Source organism: Delphinus delphis, chromosome 16 (genome assembly GCF_949987515.2).
Source record: "Delphinus delphis chromosome 16, mDelDel1.2, whole genome shotgun sequence".
In the NCBI taxonomy this organism is placed as follows: Eukaryota; Metazoa; Chordata; class Mammalia; order Artiodactyla; family Delphinidae; genus Delphinus; species Delphinus delphis.
The window spans coordinates 33,663,807-33,685,461 of NC_082698.1; the positions used below are offsets into that span (position 1 = coordinate 33,663,807).

At 36.5% G+C, this 21,655-nt stretch overlaps 1 protein-coding gene across 6 annotated transcripts in view; it reads right to left on the minus strand.

Annotated features, from left to right (window-relative positions):
* EXOC6 (exocyst complex component 6) overlaps window positions 1-21,655 on the minus strand; it is a 318,511-nt gene that overhangs the window by 121,753 nt on the left and 175,103 nt on the right. For all 6 annotated transcript variants that reach the window (XM_060034465.1, XM_060034466.1, XM_060034468.1 and 3 more), the window contains exons 6-9: window positions 20,594-20,798; window positions 16,081-16,233; window positions 13,955-14,023; window positions 8,469-8,552 (exon numbers count right to left, since the gene is read on the minus strand). In XM_060034465.1, coding sequence (XP_059890448.1) covers window positions 8,469-8,552; window positions 13,955-14,023; window positions 16,081-16,233; window positions 20,594-20,798 — 511 coding nt within the window. The remainder of the gene's footprint in view (window positions 1-8,468; window positions 8,553-13,954; window positions 14,024-16,080; window positions 16,234-20,593; window positions 20,799-21,655) is intronic.

The window sequence follows — 21,655 nt, forward strand, 5'->3', positions numbered from 1 at the left end:
AGAGAATTCAGCACCACCAAACCAGCTCTATAACAAATGCTAAAGGAACTTCTCTAAGTGGGAAACACAAGAGAAGAAAAGGACCTACAAAAACAAACCCAAAACAATTAAGAAAATGGTACTAGGAACATACATATCAATAATTACCCTAAACATGAATGGATTAAATGCTCCAACCAAAAGACACAGGCTTGCTGAATGGATACAAAAACAAGACCCATATATAGGCTGTCTACAAGAGACCCACTTCAGACCTAGGGACACATACAGACTGAAAGTGAGGGAATGGAAAAAGATATTCCATGCAAATGGAAATCAAAAGAAAGCTGGAGTAGCAATACTCATATCAGATAAAATAGACTTTAAAATAAAGAATGTTACAAGAGACAAGGAAGGACACTACATAATGATCAAGGGATCAGTCCAAGAAGAAGAGATAACAATTATAAATATATATGCACCCAACACAGGAGCACCTCAATACATAAGGCACCTGCTAACAGCTATAAAACAGGAAATTGACAGTAACACAATAATAGTGGGGGACTTTAACACCTCACTTACACCAATGGACAGCTCATCCAAAATGAAAATAAATAAGGAAACAGAAGCTTTAAATGACACAATAGACCAGATTGATTTAATTGATATTTATAGGACATTCCATCCAAAAACAGCAGATTATACTTTCTTCTCAAGTACACACAGAATATTCTCCAGGATAGATCACATCTTGGGTCACAAATCAAGCCTCAGTAAATTTAAGAAAACTGAAATCATACTAAGCATCTTTTCTGACCACAACGCTATGAGATTAGAAATCAATTACAGGGAAAAAAAAACGTAAAAAACACGAACACATGGAGGCTAAACAATACGTTACTAAATAACCAAGAGATCACTGAAGAAATCAAAGAGGAAATCAAAAAATACCTAAAGACAAATGACAATGAAAAGACGATGATCCAAAACCTATGGGATGCAGCAAAAGCAGTTCTAAGAGGGAAGTTGATAGCTATACAAGCCTACCTCAAGAAACAAGAAAAAGCTCAAATAAACAATCTAACCTTACACCTAAAGGAACTAGAGAAAGAAGAACAAACAAAACCCAAAGTTAGCAGAAGGAAAGAAATCATAAAGATCAGAGCAGAAATAAATGCAATAGAAACAAAGAAAACAATAGTAAAGATCAATAAAACTAAAAGCTGGTTCTTTGAGAAGATAAACCAAACTGATAACCCATCAGCCAGACTCATCAAGAAAAAGAGGGAGAGGACTCAAATCAATAAAATTAGAAATGAAAAAGAAGAAGTTACAACAGACACCACAGAAATACAAAGCATCCTAAGAGACTACTACAAGCAACTCTATGCCAATAAAATGGACAACCTGGAAGAAATGGACAAATTCTTAGAAAGGTATAACTTTCCAAGACTGAACCAGGAAGAAATAGAAAATATAAACAGACCAACACAAGTAATGAAATTGAAACTGTGATTAAAAATCTTCCAACTGGGCTTCCCTGGTGGCGCAGGGGTTGAGAGTTCACCTGCCGATGCACGGGACACGGGTTCGTGCCCCAGTCCAGGGGGATCCCACATGCCGTGGAGTGGCTGGGCCCGTGAGCCATGCCGCTGAGCCTGCGCGTCCGGAGCCTGTGCTCTGCAACAGGAGAGGCCACAACAGTGAGAGGCCCGCATACCGCAAAAAAAAAAAAAAAAAAAATCTTCTAACAAACAGAAGTCCAGGACCAGATGGCTTCACAGGTGAATTCTATCAAACATTTAGAGAATAGCTAACACCCATCCTTCTCAAACTCTTCCAAAAATTGCAGATGAAGGAACACTCCCAAATTCATTCCATGAGGCCACCATCACCCTGATACCAAAACTAGACAAAGATACTACAAAAAAAGAAAATTACAGACCAATATCACTGATGAATACAGATGCAAAAATCCTCAACAAAATACTAGCAAACAGAATCCAACAACACCTTAAAAGGATCATATACCATGACCAAGTGGGATTTATCCCAGGGATGCAAGGATTCTTCAATATATGCAAATCAATCAATGTGATACACCATATTAACAAACTGAAGAATAAAAACCATATTATCATCTCAATAGATGCAGAAAAAGCTTTTGACAAAATTCAACACCTATTTATGATAAAAACTCTCCAGAAAGTGGTCATAGAGGGAACCTACCTCAACATAATAAAGGCCATATACAACAAACCCACAGCAAACATCATTCTCAATGGTGAAAAACTGAAAGCATTTCCTCTAAGATCAGGAACAAGACAAGGATGTCCACTCTCACCACTATTATTCAACATAGTTTTGGAAGTCCTAGCCACGGCAATCAGAGAAGAAAAAGAAATAAGAGGAATACAAATTGGAAAAGAAGAAGTAAAACTGTCACTGTTTGCAGATGACATGATACTATACATAGAGAATCCTAAAGATGCCACCAGAAAACTACTAGAGCTAATCAATGAATTTAGTAAAGTTGCAGGATACAAAATTAATGCACAGAAATCTCTGGCATTCCTATACACTAATGAAGAAAAATCCAAAAGAGAAATTAAGGAAACTCTCCCATTTACCACTGCAACAAAAAGAATAAAATACCTGGGAATAAACCTACCTAGGGAGACAAAAGACCTGTATGCAGAAAACTATAAGACACTGATGAAAGAAATTAAAGATGATACCAACAGATGAAGAGATACACCATGTTCTTGGATTGGAAGAATCAATATTGTGAAAATGACTATACTACCCAAAGCAACCTACAAATTCAATGCAATCCCTATCAAATTACCAATGGCAGTTTTTATAGAACTAGAACTAAAAAATCTTAAAATTTGTATGGAGACACAAAAGACCCCAAATAGCCAAAGCAGTGTTGAGGGAAAAAAACGGAGCTGGAGGAATCAGACTCCCTTACTTCAGACTATACTACAAAGCTACAGTAATCAAGATAATATGGTAGTGGCACAAAAACAGAAATATAGATCAATGGAACAAGATAGAAAGCCCAGAGATAAACCCACGCACCTATGGTCAACTAATCTATGACAAAGGAGGCAAGGATATATACAATGGAGAAAAGACAGTCTCTTCAATAAGTGGTGCTGGGAAAACCTGACAGCTACATGTAAAAGAATGAAATTGGAACATTCCTAACACCATACAGAAAAATAAACTCAAAATGGATTAGAGACCTAAATGTAAGTCCAGACACTGTAAAACTCTTAGAGGAAAACATAGGAAGAACACTCTTTGACATAAATCACAGCAAGATCTCTTTTGATCCACCTCCTAGAGTAATGGAAATAAAAACAAAAATAAACAAATGGGACCTAATGAAACGTAAAAGCTTTTGCACAGCAAAGGAAACCATAAACAAAACGAAAATACAACCTTCAGAATGGGAGAGAATATTTGCAAACGAATCAACGGACAGAGGATTAATCTCCAAAATATATAAGCAGCTCATGCAGCTCAATATTAAAAAAACAAACAACCCAATCCAAATATGGGCAGAAGACCTAAATAGACATTTCTCCAAAGAAGACATACAGATGGCCAAGAAGCACATGAAAAGCTGCTCAACATCACTAATTATTAGAGAAATGCAAATCAAAAGTACAATTAGGTATCACCTCACACCAGTTAGAATGGGCATCATCAGAAATTCTACAAACAACAAATGCTGGACAGGGTGTGGAGGAAAGGGAACCCTCTTGCACTGCTGGTGGGAAGGTAAATTGATACAGCCACTATGGAGAACAGTATGGAGGTTCCTTAAAAAACTAAAAATGGAATTATCATATGACCCAGCAATCCCACTACTGGGCATATACCCAGAGAAAACTGTAATTGAAAAAGACACATGCACCCCAATGTTCATTGCTGCACTACTTACAGTAGCCAGTTCATGGAAGCAACCTAAATGCCCATCGACAGACAAATGGGTAAAGAAGATGTGGTACATATATACAATGGAATATTACTCAGACATAAAAAGGAACGAAATTGGGTCATTTGTAGAGACGTGGACGGATCTAAAGACTGTCATACAGAGTGAAGTAAGGCAGAAAAACAAATATTGTATATTAACACATATACGTGGAACCTAGAAAAATGGTACAGATGAACTGGTTTGCAGGGTAGAAATTAGACACAGATGTAGAGAAAAAATAAAAATTATATTTAAGTATATATTGTTTCTATTCTTTTAGTGGTTACAGAAATTACATTATGCATACTTAAGTAATCAAACTCTAAAATTAATCAATAATTTTACTCTTTTCTGGACAATTCCAAAACTGCAGAACAGTTTCACTTCATTAACTTCCATCTCACTCTAATGTTTATGTTATTGTTTCTGTGCATTTCAACTCTATCTTGTTTTAACGTCCATAATATTTTATTAATATTATTTTCTACAGTCAACACAGATTTGTCCACATATTTATACTTTCCTTGCTATTCATTCATTCTAGCATCTCCTATCTTCCAGTTGGCATCACTTTCCTTTTGACTGCAGTATATCCTTTCTTTTTAAGGGTGTCTTGGTAACAAACTCTCCTCTTCTTTGCCTGAAAATGTCTATCTTTGCCCTTGTTCCGCTGAATATAGAATCCCAGGTAGACAGCTATTTTCCTTCAGCACTGAAAATATTCCACTGTCTTGTTTATTTGAAAATAATCTCTTCTCTCTGGGTATTTCTGAGATCTTCTCTTTATCTTTGTTTTTAAAGTCAAATTTACTGAGGCATAATTTACATAAAGCAAAATTAAAACGCTTTTTACATACAGAGTCCGATGAGTTTTGATGAACGTAGACATTTGTGTCACCACAACCAAAATCAAGATATAGAATATTTCCGTCTCATAAAAAGTTCCCTTTATGCCCCTCTATAGTGAATCACTCTGCCCAACCCTGGCCCGTTGTCACAGATCCCATTCTATCCCATAGTTTTGCCTTTTCAAAAATGTCATGTAACACAAATCGTACTATACATAACTTTGCTGTATCTGAATTTTTTCACCTAGAATAGTGTTTCTAAGATTTATCCATGTCACTGCATGTATCAGTTCCTTTTCTACTGCTGAGTAGTATTCCATTATGTCAAGGTACAACTTTTTTTTTTTTTTGGGGTACGCGGGCCTCTCACTGTTGTGGCCTCTCCCGTTGCGGAGCACAGGCTCCGGACGTGCAGGCTCAGTGGCCATGGCTCACGGGCCTAGCTGCTCCACGGCATGTGGGATCTTCCCGGACCGGGGCACGAACCCGTGTCCCCTGCATCGGCAGGCGGACTCTCAACCACTGTGCCACCAGGGAAGCCCGAGATACAACAATCTGTTTATCTATTCACTAGCTCACAGACATTTGAGATGTTTCCAGTTTCTGGCATTTATGAATAAAGCTACTATAAACATTCACATATGAGCCACTATGTGGATAAATTTTCATCTCTCACAGGTAAAAACCTAGGGGTAGAAGTGCTGGGTCATATGGCAAGTGTATGCTTAACATTATAACAAACTGTCAAACTATTTTCCAAAGTGGCAGTACAATATTTATACCTATCAGAAGTTTATGAGAGTTCTACCTGCTCCAAATCCTCACCAGCACTTGCTATTATCGATCTTTTTAATTTTAGCCATTCTAGTAGGTATGTAGAGGTGTCTCATTGTGGTTTTAATTTGCATTTCCCTGATGAAAAATGATATTTAACATCTTTTCACGTGCTTACTTGCCATCTGTGTATCTTTGGTAAAATGTCTATTTGAATCTTTTTAGTCTGTCTTTAGTTAGTTATACAAGTTCTTTATATATTCTGGATACAAGCCTTTCATTAGACATGAGTTTTGCAAATGTTCTCTCCATCTATGTCTTGTCTTTTCATTTTCTTGATACTGCCTTTTGAAGGGTAGAAGTTTTCCATTTTGATGTTCAATCTATCAATTTCTTTCTTTTATGGTTCATGCTTTATGTATCTCACCTAAGAAAATACTGCCTAACCCAAAGTCACAAAAATTTTAACCTTTGTTTTTTCTAAAAGTTTTACAATTTTAGCTCTTATATTTGGGTCCATGATCCATTTCTTGAAATGTTGAATGAGGTAAGCATCAACATTCATTTTTTTGCATATGGATAATTTCATTCTCTTGTAGTAAAAAGACACACTTTGTGCAATTTCAAGTTTTTTAATATTTATTGAGATTTATTTTATTACCCAGAACATGATCTATCTTGGTGAAACTTCCAGGTACACTTGGAAAAGCACGTGTATTCTGCTGTTTTGGGTGAATTATTCAATAAATGTCAATTAGTTCACTTAGCTCATAATGTTTTTCAGGTCTTCTATTTTCTCTTTATCTTTGGTGTTCTACATTTTCATTTTAAGTTCTCTAAAAGTGTACTTCTTTTTATTTAACCTACTTGGATTCCTTGGACTTGACTTTAGGTTTCTGTTTCTCATCTGTCTTAGTAAGTTCTCAGGTATTACCTCAAATATTCCTCTGTCCCTCTTATTCTATCCTCTCTTTCTAAAACTGCAACTAAATATGTTAGACCTCTCTGTATCTCCCCTATCTTTCTTCTGTATTTTTATTCTTTTGTCACTCTATGATGTAGTCTAGCAATTTCTTCAGATCAACTAAGAGAATTCATCAACCTGTTCACAAAATTTTTCATGTTGGCTAGTATATCTTTTTTTTTATTTTTTATTTTTTTGTGGTACGTGGGCCTCTCACTGCTGTGGCCTCTCCCGTTGAGGAGAACAGGCTCCGGACGCGCAGGCTCAGCGGCCATGGCTCACAGGCCCAGCCGCTCCGCAGCATGTGGGATCTTCCTGGACCGGGGCACGAACCTGTGTCCCCTGCATCAGCAGGCGGACTCTCAACCACTGCGCCACCAGGGAAGCCCTGGCTAATATATCTTTAATTACTAGGTATTCTACTTGATTTTTTTTCCACATTTTTTTGGTAATTCCTTTAGAGTTTCTTGTTGCCTAATGATATCAGCAAGCTTGCCTTTTATTTCTTTAAATATAATAGTGTTATTTTATATTCTATGCCTAATAACTCAAACATTGAAAGTCTTTTACAATTGATTTCTGTTGTCAATATTTCTAATGATTCTCACTTGTTTGATAGTTAATTCTGAGTATGAGTTGCTAATTTTCCTTGAAACCTCAACTATGGATATCCTTTAATTTGGTATGAAGGTTCAGAGAAGAACTGCATTTGCTTCTACTAGGCACCTGGAGACAATATCAAAATGGAACCACTTTAAATTTTCAGCTTGAGATTTTTTTGATTATCCAAGTAGAATGAATTTGGATTGCAAACACATTTGACGAACTGCTTGTTATGAATTCTCAGAGATTTTTTCTCTTTGTTCACTCAGCACCAGGATTTGGGATAGGCAATTTTCTTTAGTGTATTTGGCAAAAGGACCAGAGAGCTTTTGCTAGATGGTTTTATCTCTAGGTCATACTAATAATGGGCTATAATTCTTTGGAGTCTCAGCCTTACAAAGGAGACAGTCTCTTATCACCCACTTTGGGTGACTCTATGCTTAGCCCCCTATACCCCTATGTCCTCAAAACTTATGCTTTCCCATTCAGTCCATGCCCCTAGGATAAAAGCTACATTCAGTTCTTCATTATGCCTGTCTGAATTTCTTTCCTCATTTAGGATTTCCTGGCTTTTTCTTCTTATATTTAGGTGTATTGAGGTATAAGTTACATGAACAAAACTCTTTTTCATGTGCTGTTTCTATGTGTTTTCACAAATACATCTAGTCACATACCTATCACCGTAACCAACATATAGAACAGTTCCATATTGACTTAGTTTGGTTTTTTTTTAACATTATGGATTATTTTATTTCAATTTTTCCTTATTTTTTTTACAGTGAATACATCACAATTTTATAACCAAAAAAATACATATATTCTTGAGAATGGCTAATAAAAATCCCACAAACAAAGCCCTTTCAGATTACTTATTTCGTCTTTGTCAGGACTATACTTTCCTACCTGATACTCAGTACATTTAAAAAGAACTTAAGATTTTAAAAAATGTTTTATCCAGCACCGTTAGTTGTTTTTTCAGTAGAACAATTAATCAAGATACACAGTCTACCACATCGTCAGAAACTAATTATCACTCCCTGACATTTTATATATTTACTTATTTATCTTTTTATGTATTCATTGTCTTATTTATTCACTTACAGTCTATCTTCCCTAATAGAATGTAAGTTCATGAGAGAAGGGACTTAGCCATAGCCATTTTGTTCACTGCTGTAACCTTCACACCTAAACCAATGATTGGAAATGGTAGGTATTCAATAAATATTTGTAGTTGAATGCATGCCTTGAAGAAATTAAAGAGGATAAAAACTTCAACATAACCAATTCAAAATTTTCACATACTTACCATATTTGATTGGGGTTGCAATACCAGTCTTGCCTGTTTCTTTCTTTGTTTTCGGTAATAATTTTCAAATGTTTCCTCATCACCCTAAAATAAAATCAGAAGAGTAATGAAAAACACACATACACAAACACACTGCTAAACAGAAAACTTTACCCCGTAAGAGTCATTTTTCAGTTTTTAACAACTGGATTTAAATGCGGAATGGTATTTCATATTGAATACCAAGAACAAGTTTTGGCATTATGGTTCATAGATAGTAACCTTGTTTGGTATCATGACAATTAAGAAGACTAAAGGTAAGTCCAAATAATTTGACTGTTGCCCAACTTGTCACTTAGCCTTTATACATTTTTGACTGATGAAAGAAAATATCGCTGTCAGTGAGGGAAATTAAGAAAATTAGTTGGCAAGCCTCAACTTCTGAACATGTTGTACAAGAACTAAGAAAATCTGACCACAGGACAAAATACACTATTTCTAACATGGTTTACTATTAATCTGCACAGGAAGAGAAGGGAGGAACCCTTTGTGAATACTGTCCCTTGATTAATCATTAAAGAAGACTTCTCCTTTATTTGGCACCTTGGAAGTTTTTACACATCAAGACAATGCACAATGGTACCACCAGGTATCAGTGAAGGATATGTCTTTCTTTTATAAAGTAAGTGTGGTAGCCTCCAAGACACCCCCCAAAGATCCCTTGTGTAGTCTCCTCCCACATTGTACCAAGGTTGGTCTATGTGACCAAGAGGATGCAGGAGAAGTAAAAGTATGTCACTTCTGAGATTAAGTTATAAAAGGCATCATGGTTTTCATTTGGTCTCTCTCAGATCACTCACTTCTGGGGAAAGCCAGTTGCCACGTCATGAAGACTATCAGGCAGACTTGCAGACAGCCCATGCGGCAAGAAACTGAGACCTGCCAACAGCCACACCTGTTACACAGGTATAAAGATACAGTCTTTCCCAGAGGACTTAGTGCCTGTTGACATAAACTCCCAGATAAAGTATATAATGTGTCTGTATTAAAAACTGAGTGTTGTGTTAAAGAGTCAATTACTAAATGCAGCAAATCTTTATGAAATATCAGGTAAAATGGAAGGCACTGGGGAAAGAACAACAAACAACACTCATGGTCTCTTGCAGATCATACACATACAGAACAGGAATAATACAAAGTAACAGAAGTGCCTACTGGAACTCACTGTAGCACGCTGCCATAAAAGACAGAAAAATTGTGCACTATCAAAGCAAAAAATCATTCCTCTACATCAAACTCAAAAACTTATAGGAGAACATCCAATTTGAAAGGAGTTGTGAAAGAATAAAATTTCACGTGGGGCTTCCCTGGTGGCGCAGTGGTTAAGAATTCACCTGCCAATGCAGGGGACACAGGTTCGAGCCCTTGTCCGGGAAGATCCCACATACTGCGGAGCAACTAAGCCCATGCGCCACAACTACTGAAGCCCGTGTGCCTAGAGCCCGTGCTCCGCAACAAGAGAAGCCACCACAATGAGAAGCCCGTGCACTGCAACAAAGAGTAGCCCCTGCTTGCCACAACTAGAGAAAGCCCGCACACAGCAGCGAAGACCCAACGCAGCCAAAAAATAAATAAATAAAATAAATTTATAAAAACAAAACAAAACAAAACAAAAAACAACTTCATGTGATTAGACAAAAGGAAGCCTAGTTTTCAATGTTACTACAAATAGCAGTGTAATCGTGATGGAACCTACCCTCTGTTTGCCTCAGGTATGAATGCAGTTAAATGTATATACTACCACCTCACATTGAAAAGAATCTATGAAGTTAAGGTAGTTTATACTCACACACACTGAAAGAAATATTTTATCAGAGACTAGACTAAAAGTATTATTGTTTTGATACTACACTATGATTTATTATAGCTTTAAAAAGAGAAATTCTTTTTAAAGGTCTATTCAATAAAGTTCAACACACTTGAAACGTCTCTTATCTGTAAAACAGCAAGTTTACATTGATATTGTGCTGTTAGATCACTTTCATCTCAGCTAGGAAGTGCAGAACTAGTCCTGTCTTTTAATAGAGGACTAAAAGAAAAAAGTTAACAAATAAAGATAGTTCCATTTGCTCTAATTAACATAATTACCATTCTTTTTTCAATTACATAAATAATCCAAACCTCAAAACTCCTTAAAAGTAAATGGCTTAAGAAGGCAGTGGGATGACATATTCAAAGCGCTGAAAGAAAAACCAAGAATTCTATATCCAACAAAACTACTCTTAAAAAGCAAAGGAGAGGGAATTCCCTGGTGGTCTAGTGGTTAGGACTCTGTGCTTTCACTGCCGAGGGCCCAGGTTCAATCCCTGGTTGGGGAACTAAGATCCCACAAGCTGCACAGTGTGGCCAAAAAAAAAAAAAAAGCAAAAGAGAAATTAAGACACTCCCAGATAAACAAAATTGAGAGAATTTGACACTACCAGAACCTTCCCTAAAAGAAACACTAACAGGAGTACTTCAGGCAGAAACGCAAGGACACTAGACAGTAACTCTAATTCACATGAAGAAATAAAAAGTACCAGTAAAAGTAAATACAGAGGAAAATATAAAGACAGTATATGTGTATTTTTGTTTGTAACTCTTTTTTTTTCTAATTTAAAAAAACAACTGCATAAAGAATTATAAAACTGTGTCAATGGCTAATGTGTAAATATATAATTAGTATGAGAAAAATAACAAAAAGGAGAGGGATTAATGAGAACTAATTATACTGTTTTAAGATAAAGATGTTACTTGTAATTCCCAGGGCAAACACTAAGAAAATACTAAATATATAAATGTGTGTGTGTGTGTGTATGTGTGTGTGTGTGTGCATATAAATAAATGACAAGGGAATTAAAATGGTACATGAGAAAATATCTATTTGATGCAAAAGAAGGCAATAATGGAGGAAGAGAGGAACAAAAAAAGACATCAGACATATTAAAACAACCAGTAGATGTAAATCCTACCTTATCAGCAATTACATTAAATATAAATGAACTAAACAATCCAATCAAAAGGAAGAGATCAGCAGACTGAACTGAAAAGAAAACAGATCCATCTATATGCTATCCTACAAGAGACACACTTTAGATTCAAAGACACAAAAAGGTCAAAAATAACATAATAAAAAAATATACCATGCCAAGAGTAACCAAAAGAGCCTGAGTGCCTATACTAATATCAGCCAAAATAGAATTTAAGACAAAAAATATTACAAAGAAACACATTTTATAGTGGAAAAAGGTCTTACTACAGAGACATAACAATTATAAACATTTACACACATAACAACAAAGCCTCAAAAATATATGAAGCAAAAAGTGGCAGAACTAAGGAAGAACAGACAATTCAACAGTTATAGCTGGAGGCTTCAATAATCCCATTTTTAATAACAGACAAAACAAGCAAAAGATCAACAAGGATAAAGAAGATTTGAACACTATAATTAACTAAACCTAACTGATGGCTATAGAAAACACCACCCAACAACAGCCAGATACACATTATTCTCAAGTATACATGAAACATTCTCCAGGATAAAGCATGTTATGCCATAAAACAAGCCTCAATAAACTTAAAAGGACTGGAATCATACAAAGTATGATCTGTGACTACAGTGGGATTAAATTAGGAATCAATGACAGAAGAACTTTTGTTTGTGAACAGAAATTCACAAACATGGAGATTAAACACATTTCTAAATAACTAATGGGTTAAAGAAGAAATCACAGGAAATTAGAAAATACTTTGAGATAAATGGAAACAAAAACACAACACACCAAAACTCATGGAATGCAGCTAAAGCAGTGGTTAGAAGGAAATTTATAGCTTTAAATGTCTGTATTAAAAAAGAAGAAAGGGGGCTTCCCTGGTGGCCCAGTGGTTGGGAGTCCACCTGCCAATGCAGGGGACACAGGTTCGTGCCCCGGTCCGGGAAGACCCCACATGCCATGGAGCGGCTGGGCCCGTGAGCTATGGCCGCTGAGCCTGCGCGTCCGGAGCAGAGGCCACAACAGTGAGAGGCCCGCGTACCGCAAAAAAAAAAAAAGAAGAAAGGGACTTGCCTGGTGGCATAGTGGTTAAGAATATATCTGCCAGGACTTCCCTGGTGGCTCAGTGATTAAGAATCTGCCTGCCAATGCAGGGGACACGGGTTCGAGCCCTGATCCGGGAAGATCCCACATGACGCAGAGCAACTAAGCCCATGTGCCACAACTGAGCCTGCACTCTAGAGCCCGTGAGCCACAACTACTGAGCCCGTGCACCTAGAGCCCGTGCTCTGCAACAAGAGAAGCCACTGCAATAAGAAGCCTGCACACCGCAACGAAGAGTAGCCCTCGCTCCCCGCAACTAGAGAAAGCCCGCGTGCAGCAATGAAGACCCAAGGCAGCCAAAAATAAATAAATAAATAAAATTAAAAAAAAAAAAGACTCCACCTGCTAATGCAGGGGACATGGGTTAAATCCCTGATCCAGGAAGATCCCACATGCCACAGAGCAACTAAGCCCGTGTGCTGCAACTACTGAGCCTGCGTGCCACAAATACCAAAGCCCACACACCTAGAGCCCGTGCTCCACAACAAGAGAAGCCACCGCAATGAGAAGCCCACACACCACAACAAAGAGTAGCCCCCACTTGTCACAACTAGAGAAAGCCCGTGAGCAGCAACAAAGATCCAACACTGCCAAAAATAAAATCAATAAAAAAGAAGATAGATCTCAATCAATAACTTAAACTTCTACCTATATGAAAGAAGTTGGACACAAAAGGCCACATATAGTATGATTCCATTTATATGAAATACCCAGAATAGGCAAATCCATAGAGACAGAAAGTAAATTAATGGTTGTCAGGGACTGGGGGGAGGGGAGAATAAGGAGTGACTGCTAACAGGTAAGAGGTTTCTTTTTGTAGTAATAAAATGTGCTGGAATTAGTTGTAATGGTTGCACATCCTTGTGAATTATACTAAAACCACTGAACTGTATACTTTAAAAGGGTAAAATTTTGGGTATATGAATTATATCAGAATAGTGCAATTATGTTTTTTAAAAAGATAATTGTTTAACCAAAACTAAAAACAATGTAGTGTGGGGTAAACAAATGTAGAAGTAACATACTTAAAAGTAACTGTGATACAACAGTACAAAGGCAAGAAGGGAGAAATGTAAGGTTCTTTTAACATACATGAAAAGCATACTTGAAAGTGTACCATGATTAAGTTAAAGAAAAAAGTAAATGCCTTACACACAGTGGATATTTCACAAATAAATATTGCATGAAGGTTTAGAGCTCAATGAGCTTGTGGTCAGCCTTTAGAAAAGCAGGCCTAAAATGCATACCTGTCTTTTTAATAATACAAATATACACACACAAATGTGCATACACACATATGTATACACACACAGACATATATATATATATATATATATATACCCATGCACATATACAAAAGATACTTACCAGAACAGAATAAATGTGCAAACATCGGTAAACAGGGGAAAAATCAACAAGATCCTGAACAGTTAAGATCTGAAAAATAAAACCATTTTTTAAAAATTATAGGTCAAACTACTAGTCTACTGTTGAATAATATAAAGTTAGACAAGGAGATTCATGGACTTCGTATTATAACATTTATCAACTATAAAAAGCACACACTATAAACACAATGCCTATTTTGTTTTGGCATTTGTTTAGTAATTCATTCTGCATATATTTATCATCATTGTTGACTATTTTAGATTATAAGGTAATAAGGGGGAGAGACTGTATATCTTTATCATGTTTGATAGATTGCCAGAAAATTGCTATGGATAACTAGATACATCATTATTGCTTCTGGTAAAGATGGTGCACAAATGTATGATTTACCTATAGATGACGTTCCTTCTCTTATGCATGACTTATAATTATTTCATCAAATTGAAGAAATCATCATTATTATTTTATGGAACACTAACGAAGAAAAAAAAACACTACCACTTGAAACTGTAGTATCATCAATTTTAAAATGTTTCCTGATTCTGAGATGTTAATAATATTTTTTAAAGTACATCTTACAATTAAAGAAACAGTAATATAAAGTTCCCCAAACTTGAGAAATAAACTCTTTTTAAAGGAACACATTTCTATTCTCATGAATCCTCTGAGTGAACTTGAATTATTTTTATTATAGAGTTACTTATTTGGGAAAATGATAGAAACAAAATGTAGTAATAATTAAATAGATCGGAAAGAACAGGGAAACAACCAAATTTCTCTTAGAGTATGGATTTGGGTGTTGGGCCTGACGGCAATGTTCCCAGCAATTAAAGATATACAAAACAGACTACGGAAAATTGAGACACGAAGACTAGATGGTCCATTTTTACCATTCTGAATCTCAAGGGAGAAAAGACTTACAGAGATTCTCTGAATATTGATTAAGAAAGAGCAAAAAAGTAGATTTCAAAAACATTTATTTCATTTCAAGGGACTAATCAGGCCACATTAATTCCACATTAGAAAGACATTAAACTATTTAAGGCTATTTATCTGTATATCAGACATCTACTATATATGCAAACATAAATGTATATACATACATATATACATATTAACATACATATATGTACACACACATATATATACACACTCACAAATACATACAGACTCACTCATCCTCAGGCATATAATGCAAATGTACATACTGAACACTCAGTGGTTTCCCCAAACACAGAGAAGCCATGGACACATATTTATATGGTTCCTTTTTAATCAATCAATTAAAAGATCTTACTACACCCCAACAGTGTCCTTAGAAAAAGAATTTAAACGCTCACTGACAAGGCAAAACTTATAAACAATGGGAATACTAGACTCCTTATGGTATTAACTAAATTCAAAAGGAATTCAACAGAAAAGATAAAAAGTAGGCTCAACAGAAGACTTCGTGGAGGGAAGAAAAGAAGCACTAGCACTAGGAATGAATTTGAATGAAGAGGATAAAAGAAAGCAAATATTTAGGACAATTTCAAGGTTTCTAGACTTATTAAAACTTTTTTAAGAAATTGAAAACTTAACTTTAATCATATTAAAATTATTTTGTAGTATCTCAGCACCAGCCAAAGGAAAAAAAGGTAGGCTATCCAGAATTAGTCTAAATGGCAAGGTTAAGCCATCATGCAATTAAATGTCTGCCACAGGTAATTAAATTATCAGTGATCACTACAAAAATAGCATTAAATTTACACTTTTACTGCTAATTATGGCAGAAAACCTAGGTTCAACTATCTGCAGCTTACAAATATAATCTACAATATACCTTGTTTATCTGTCAGTTATTCAGTCTAACATTTCAGACGACTCCTTTGCCCTAATAGCTCATTACAAACTGATCTACGTAAATTCAGTTTCCACATGGCAAGACTGAGTGTCACACAGACAACATTACAACTCAAGAGAAAAAAGACATCCAATAATAGATGAGGGAGGGAGGAAGGAAAGAAAGGAAAAAAGGAAGAAAAGAAAGGAAGGAAGGAAGAAACAAAGATAGAAACAAAAAAAGATACAAAGAAAGAAAGAGAAAGAAACAAATTTCCCATCACCTCCTCTTCATTCTCATCCTCTTCCTCAAATACAGGTTTCAATACAATTTCATTCCTTTCTTCTAGAATTCTATCATTTATATATATAGTCTTCCCAAATTTTACATTATTTTGCTTCTGCAGAATAACACTGAAGAGTTTCTGCTGCTGTGCCTATTTGGGAAAAAGAAAAATTAAGTTTATTTGAAAAATTATTGTAGTCAAAATTGGTTCAAGAAGTTATTCATATTTCCTCATATTTTTAATGTCTGTAGGTATAGGATCTGGAATGATGTCCCATTTTTGTTCATGATTTACACCCTCCTTTTTTCAACAGTCTTGCAGAGGTTATCAATTTTATCTGAAAAGACTAAGAACCAACTTTTGTCTTTGCTGATACTCCCTTTTGTATTTTGTTTTCTATTATATTGATTTCTACTCTTGATTATCTCCTTCCAGTTTCTTTTCTTCAATTTTATTTTATTGTGGTAAGCACTAACATGAGATCTACCCTCAAATTTTTAAGTGTACATACATATTACATTATTAATATGTATATCAATAATTTAATACATTATTGTTGATAGGTATAATACTGATATTTATAGAAGACCTCTAGAGTCTGTTCATCATTTTTTTTTTTTTTTTTGGCCGCACTGTGCAGCTTGTGTGATCTTAGTTCCCCGACCAGGGACAGAACTGGGCCCACGGCAGTGAAAGCTCAGAGTTCTAACTGAGACAGGCCTAGGACCTGGGACCCTTTGCTTCAATGCTGCAAAACTTGCACCTGGACGAACCTCTCCTCCAGCAACAAAATACAAAGATACTATAAGGGACTAAAAATAACTGCATGCATGCACAGTTGGGGCAAACTGTGGACAAAAGATACAAAGGGACCAAAAAACCCCACTGCCACTTTTTAAGAGCCCAGAGCAAAAGCAGGGTACTGCGCATGCCCTCTACACATGAGGCCACCTAAAGGGTGGGCAAAACACCTAAGTCACCCCTCCGGCCTGACCCATGGACACACCCCTACCCTCACCCCATATAAGGAACAAGCTCGCCCCTCCTCAGGGAGTAAGCAAGCAAGGGAACCTGTTGTCTGTTCTCACTCACCCCCTGCTGCAGCAGGGGCCCCAGTAAAGCCTTGGCTGAATTTCTTGTCTGGCCTCTAGTCAATTTCTACTGATTAGGGAAGGCCAAGAACCCTGGTAGGTATCACTAACCACTGGACTGCCAAGGAATTCCCTAGAGCTTGTTCATCTCTACTTAAACTTTATGTCTGTTGATTAGTAACTCCTCATTTCCCCCTGGTAACCACCAACCCACTCTTTGATTCTATGAATTTGACTAACTTAGATAGCTGATAATTTCCTTTTTAAAGACTGGATAGTATTCCATTACAGGTACATACCACATTTTCTTAATCCATTCGTCAATGGACATTTACATTGTTTCCACATCTTAGATATTGTGAATAATGCTGCAAAGAGCATGGGAGTGCTAATATTCGTCAAGACCCCGATTTCAGGTTTTTTGGATAAATACCCATAGTAGAACATATGATAGCTCCATTGTTAACTTTTTTTTTTAATTAGTTGATTTATTTTAATTTTTTTTTGGCTGTGTTGGGTCTTCATTGCTGCGCATGGACTTGCTCTAGTTGTGGCGAGCAGTGCTCTTGGATGCGGTGCTCGGGCTTCTCATTGTGGTGGCCTCTCTTGTTGCGGAGCACAGGCTCTAGGCACGTAGGCTTCAGTAGTTGTGGCATGCAGGCTCAGTAGTTGTGGTTCGTGAGCTCTAGAGCGCAGGCTTAGCAGTTGTGGCACACGGGCTTAGTTGCTTTGTGGCATGTGGGATCTTCCCGGACCAGGGATCAAACCCATGTCCCCTGCATTGGCAGGCAGATTCTTAACCACTGCGCCACCAGGGAAGTCCCCATTGTTAACTTTTTGAGGAACCTCCATACTGTTTTCCATAGCAGCTACACCATTATGCATTCCCGCCAACATTTTGCAAGAGTTCTAATTTCTCTACATCCTTACCAACACTTGCTATCTTTTGTTTTTTTGATAATAGCCATCTTGAGAGGTGTAAAGTGACATCCCATTGTGATTTTGATTTGCATTTCCCTAATGGTTAATAAAGTTTAGCATCTTTTCATATATCTGTTGGCCACTTTTATGTCTCCTTTGGAGAAATGTCTTTTCAAATCCCTAGCTCACTTTTTAATCAGGTGATTAGTTTTGTTTTGTTTTGTTTTTTGCTATTAAGTTGTATGATTTCCTTACATATTTTGGAGACTAACCCCTAATCAGATATACAGTTTGCAAGTATTTTCTTCCATTCCGTAGGTTGTCTTTTCACTGTTTCCTTTGCTATGCAGAAGCTTTTGAGTTAGATGTAATTCCACTTATTTTTGTTTATGTTGCCTGTGCTTTTTGTGTCACATCAATACTTCTACTTTCATTGAGTTTAACTTGCTACTGTTTCTCTAACTTCTTGAAATGGATACTTAGGATCATTGATTTCTGCCTTTCTTTCCTAATTTATAAATTTAAGCCTACAAATTTCCCTTAAACTTGACTTTTATCATATCATACAAGTTTTTCATATATCACATTTTCATTATAATTCAAAATATTTTCTGGTTTCAAATGAGTTTCTTCTTTGACCCATGGGCTATTTAGAATTTTATTTCTTAATTTCCAAATATATAGGGATTTTCTACTTATCTATTTATTACCAGTTTCAGGAATAATTCCAATGTGGCCAGATAATATGTTCTGTATTATTTCAATCCTTTGAAATGTATTGACATTTCCTCTATGGACCAAAACAATCAATTTTGATAAATGTTCTTTAAAAATGTATATTCTGGGGCTTCCCTGGTGGTGCAGTGGTTGAGAGTCCGCCTGCCAATGCAGGGGACACGGGTTCGTGCCCCGGTCCGGGAAGATCCCACATGCTGCGGGGCGGCTGGGCCCGTGAGCCGTGGCCGCTGAGCCTGCGCATCCAGAGCCTGTGCTCCGCAACGGGAGAGGCCACAACAGTGAGAGGCCCGCGTGCCGCAAAAAAAAAAAAAAATGTATATTCTGAAATCAAGAGATACAGTGTTACATGTGTCAATTAGGTCAGGGTTGCTAATCATTATTTTAAAGGACTAAATCCTTACTATATCTATTGGCTCTAGTAGTTACTGAGAGGAGTGTTGAAATCTATTATGGTTGTCAAGATGTCTATTTCTCCTTTTAATTCTGACAATTTTTGCCTTTATATATTTTGAGACTATGTTATTAGATAGAAATAAATTTAGAATTGTTTATTTTCCTGATGAACTGAACCTTTTATCACTATGAAATGTTACTCTTTCTTAAGCTTTTTGTCTTAAAGCCTACTTTAATATTAATGTACATACATCAGCTTTCTCTTGGTTAATCTTTTCACGATACAACTCTTCCATCCTTTTGCTTTCAATCTCTCTATATGTTTATATGTAAGATATGTCTTCTGAAAGGAGCATACATTAAAATATACAGATCGTAACTATACAATTTTGACAAGCGGATATACTTTGTCACGGTATAGAACACTTCCATCTCCCCAGAAAGTTCCCTTGTGTCCCTTCCCAGGCAATCTCCCCACCCAGAGGCAGCTACTGTGTTGATTTTTTTTTTTAACCTTAAATTAGTTTTGCCTGCTTTAGAATTGCATGCAAATAGATATAAGTGTGTGCTTTTCTGTGTCCAGCTTCTGTAGCTCAGCATAATGTCTGGGAGAAATTCATTCCTTCTTATTGCTAAGTAATATCCTATTGCATGAGTATAGCACAATTTGTGTATCCATTCTCCTTTTGATGTCCCTTTGGCTTGTTTCCAGTTTTTGGCTAGTTGTGAACGAAGCTGCTGAGCATCGAGCATCGTGAGGATGCGCTTTCATTTCTCACTGGTAAATACCTAGGGGAGTAACTGCTGACTCAAAAGGTAGGTACATTAATTTTATAACTGCCTTTTTGTTACTGAGCTGTAGGAGTTAATTCAAAGATAATATTTTCAAGTTGCTTTAAAAAGAGAACAATTTATAACCTTAGCATAAAAGGGCTCCCACTTGCCTCTGTGGCCGCCTCTGTTTAGCTAATTTTATACCAAATTTGCTGAAAAAAGTTAATGTGATACTACATACATGGGGAAGATTGCTGAGAGATCAGTTGGTGAATCAAGTTAGATCAACTTTACTTAATTAAATAAGGAATAACTGCAAACAAAAGAAGAAATGCTGATGAAATCCATTCTAAACAAGAATTAGGAAAGCTAAGAAAAGGCTAAAACTAAACAAAAACAAGTATTTTATGTAAGAAAAGTAAACTTTGGGTATATTCTATAACCTAGATTATTAACTAACATTAAATTAAAAGTCTCCTTTTTAAGAATGTATGTGTAAAACTGAGTCACTCTGCTGTACAGCAGAGATTGGCACAACACTGTAAATCAATTATACTTCAATAAATAAATAAAATTCTACTTTTTAGTCTCACCTGTTTCATTGCTGTTTCACCTATTTTGTCAGAATGTTTGCGAATGCTTTCCAAAAAGTCTTTGAGATCAGACATGGAGATTTCTTTAATATCTTCACGGAGTTTAGGAAGATTTTCTATCATTAGCTGACAAAACCGGTATTGACTAACCCGGGGAAAATACACATTCTCTAATTGTTCCATAGTTTTTAGAGCAGAATAATACCTGTGAGAAGTTAAAAAGAACACTCTATAAAAAGTTCTTATTACATTTATTTTACAATTAAGTCCAAATAATCAGTCCAACACTCCCAACAAAAAGGATATTGTTACAGTAAAAATAAAATAAATAAAATTAACATTTATTTCTATTTACTAAGCACAAACAAAAACCACATGAAAAAGTTGCAGGATGAAAATTCACTAACAAACAACTTCTTTACTTCATTTCATCGAAATCTATAACATGACAAGCATTATCGCAGTCATCACAATACCTTAAATGTATATATGTATAATAGTTCCAAAATTTTTAATCAGAATATTTAGTTATTTGATATATGATTTCATGATATCTCTCCCATCCACATCCCCTACCTTCAAAAAAGTACACGGCACCGGTTTAAATCAAATCAAAGTAAAATATATTTTAAGAAAAATATTTTGGAAAATGTTACACTCTTTAAGGCAATTAGAAATAATATTGTGTCACAAAAACCATTTAAAAAGCCATTAATAGGGCTTCCCTGGTGGCGCAGTGGTTGAGAGTCCACCTGCCGATGCAGGGTACACGGGTTCGCCCCCCGGTCCGGGAGGATCCCACATGCCGCGGAGCGGCTGGGCCCGTGAGCCACGGCCGTTGAGTCTGCGCGTCTGGAGCCTGTGCTCCGCAGCGGGAGAGGTCACACACACAAAAAAAGCATTGGTGAAGATGGCAGTGTGGGAAGACGCGGAGTTAGCATCTCCCCACAACTAGGGCGCCTGCCAGCCACTGGTGCGGGGCTGTGACGCCCAAGGACATGGGAGTGAACCAGTTGGAGGTAGGGGGACGCAGCGGGGAGGAGAAGTGGAGGCCAGACAGGA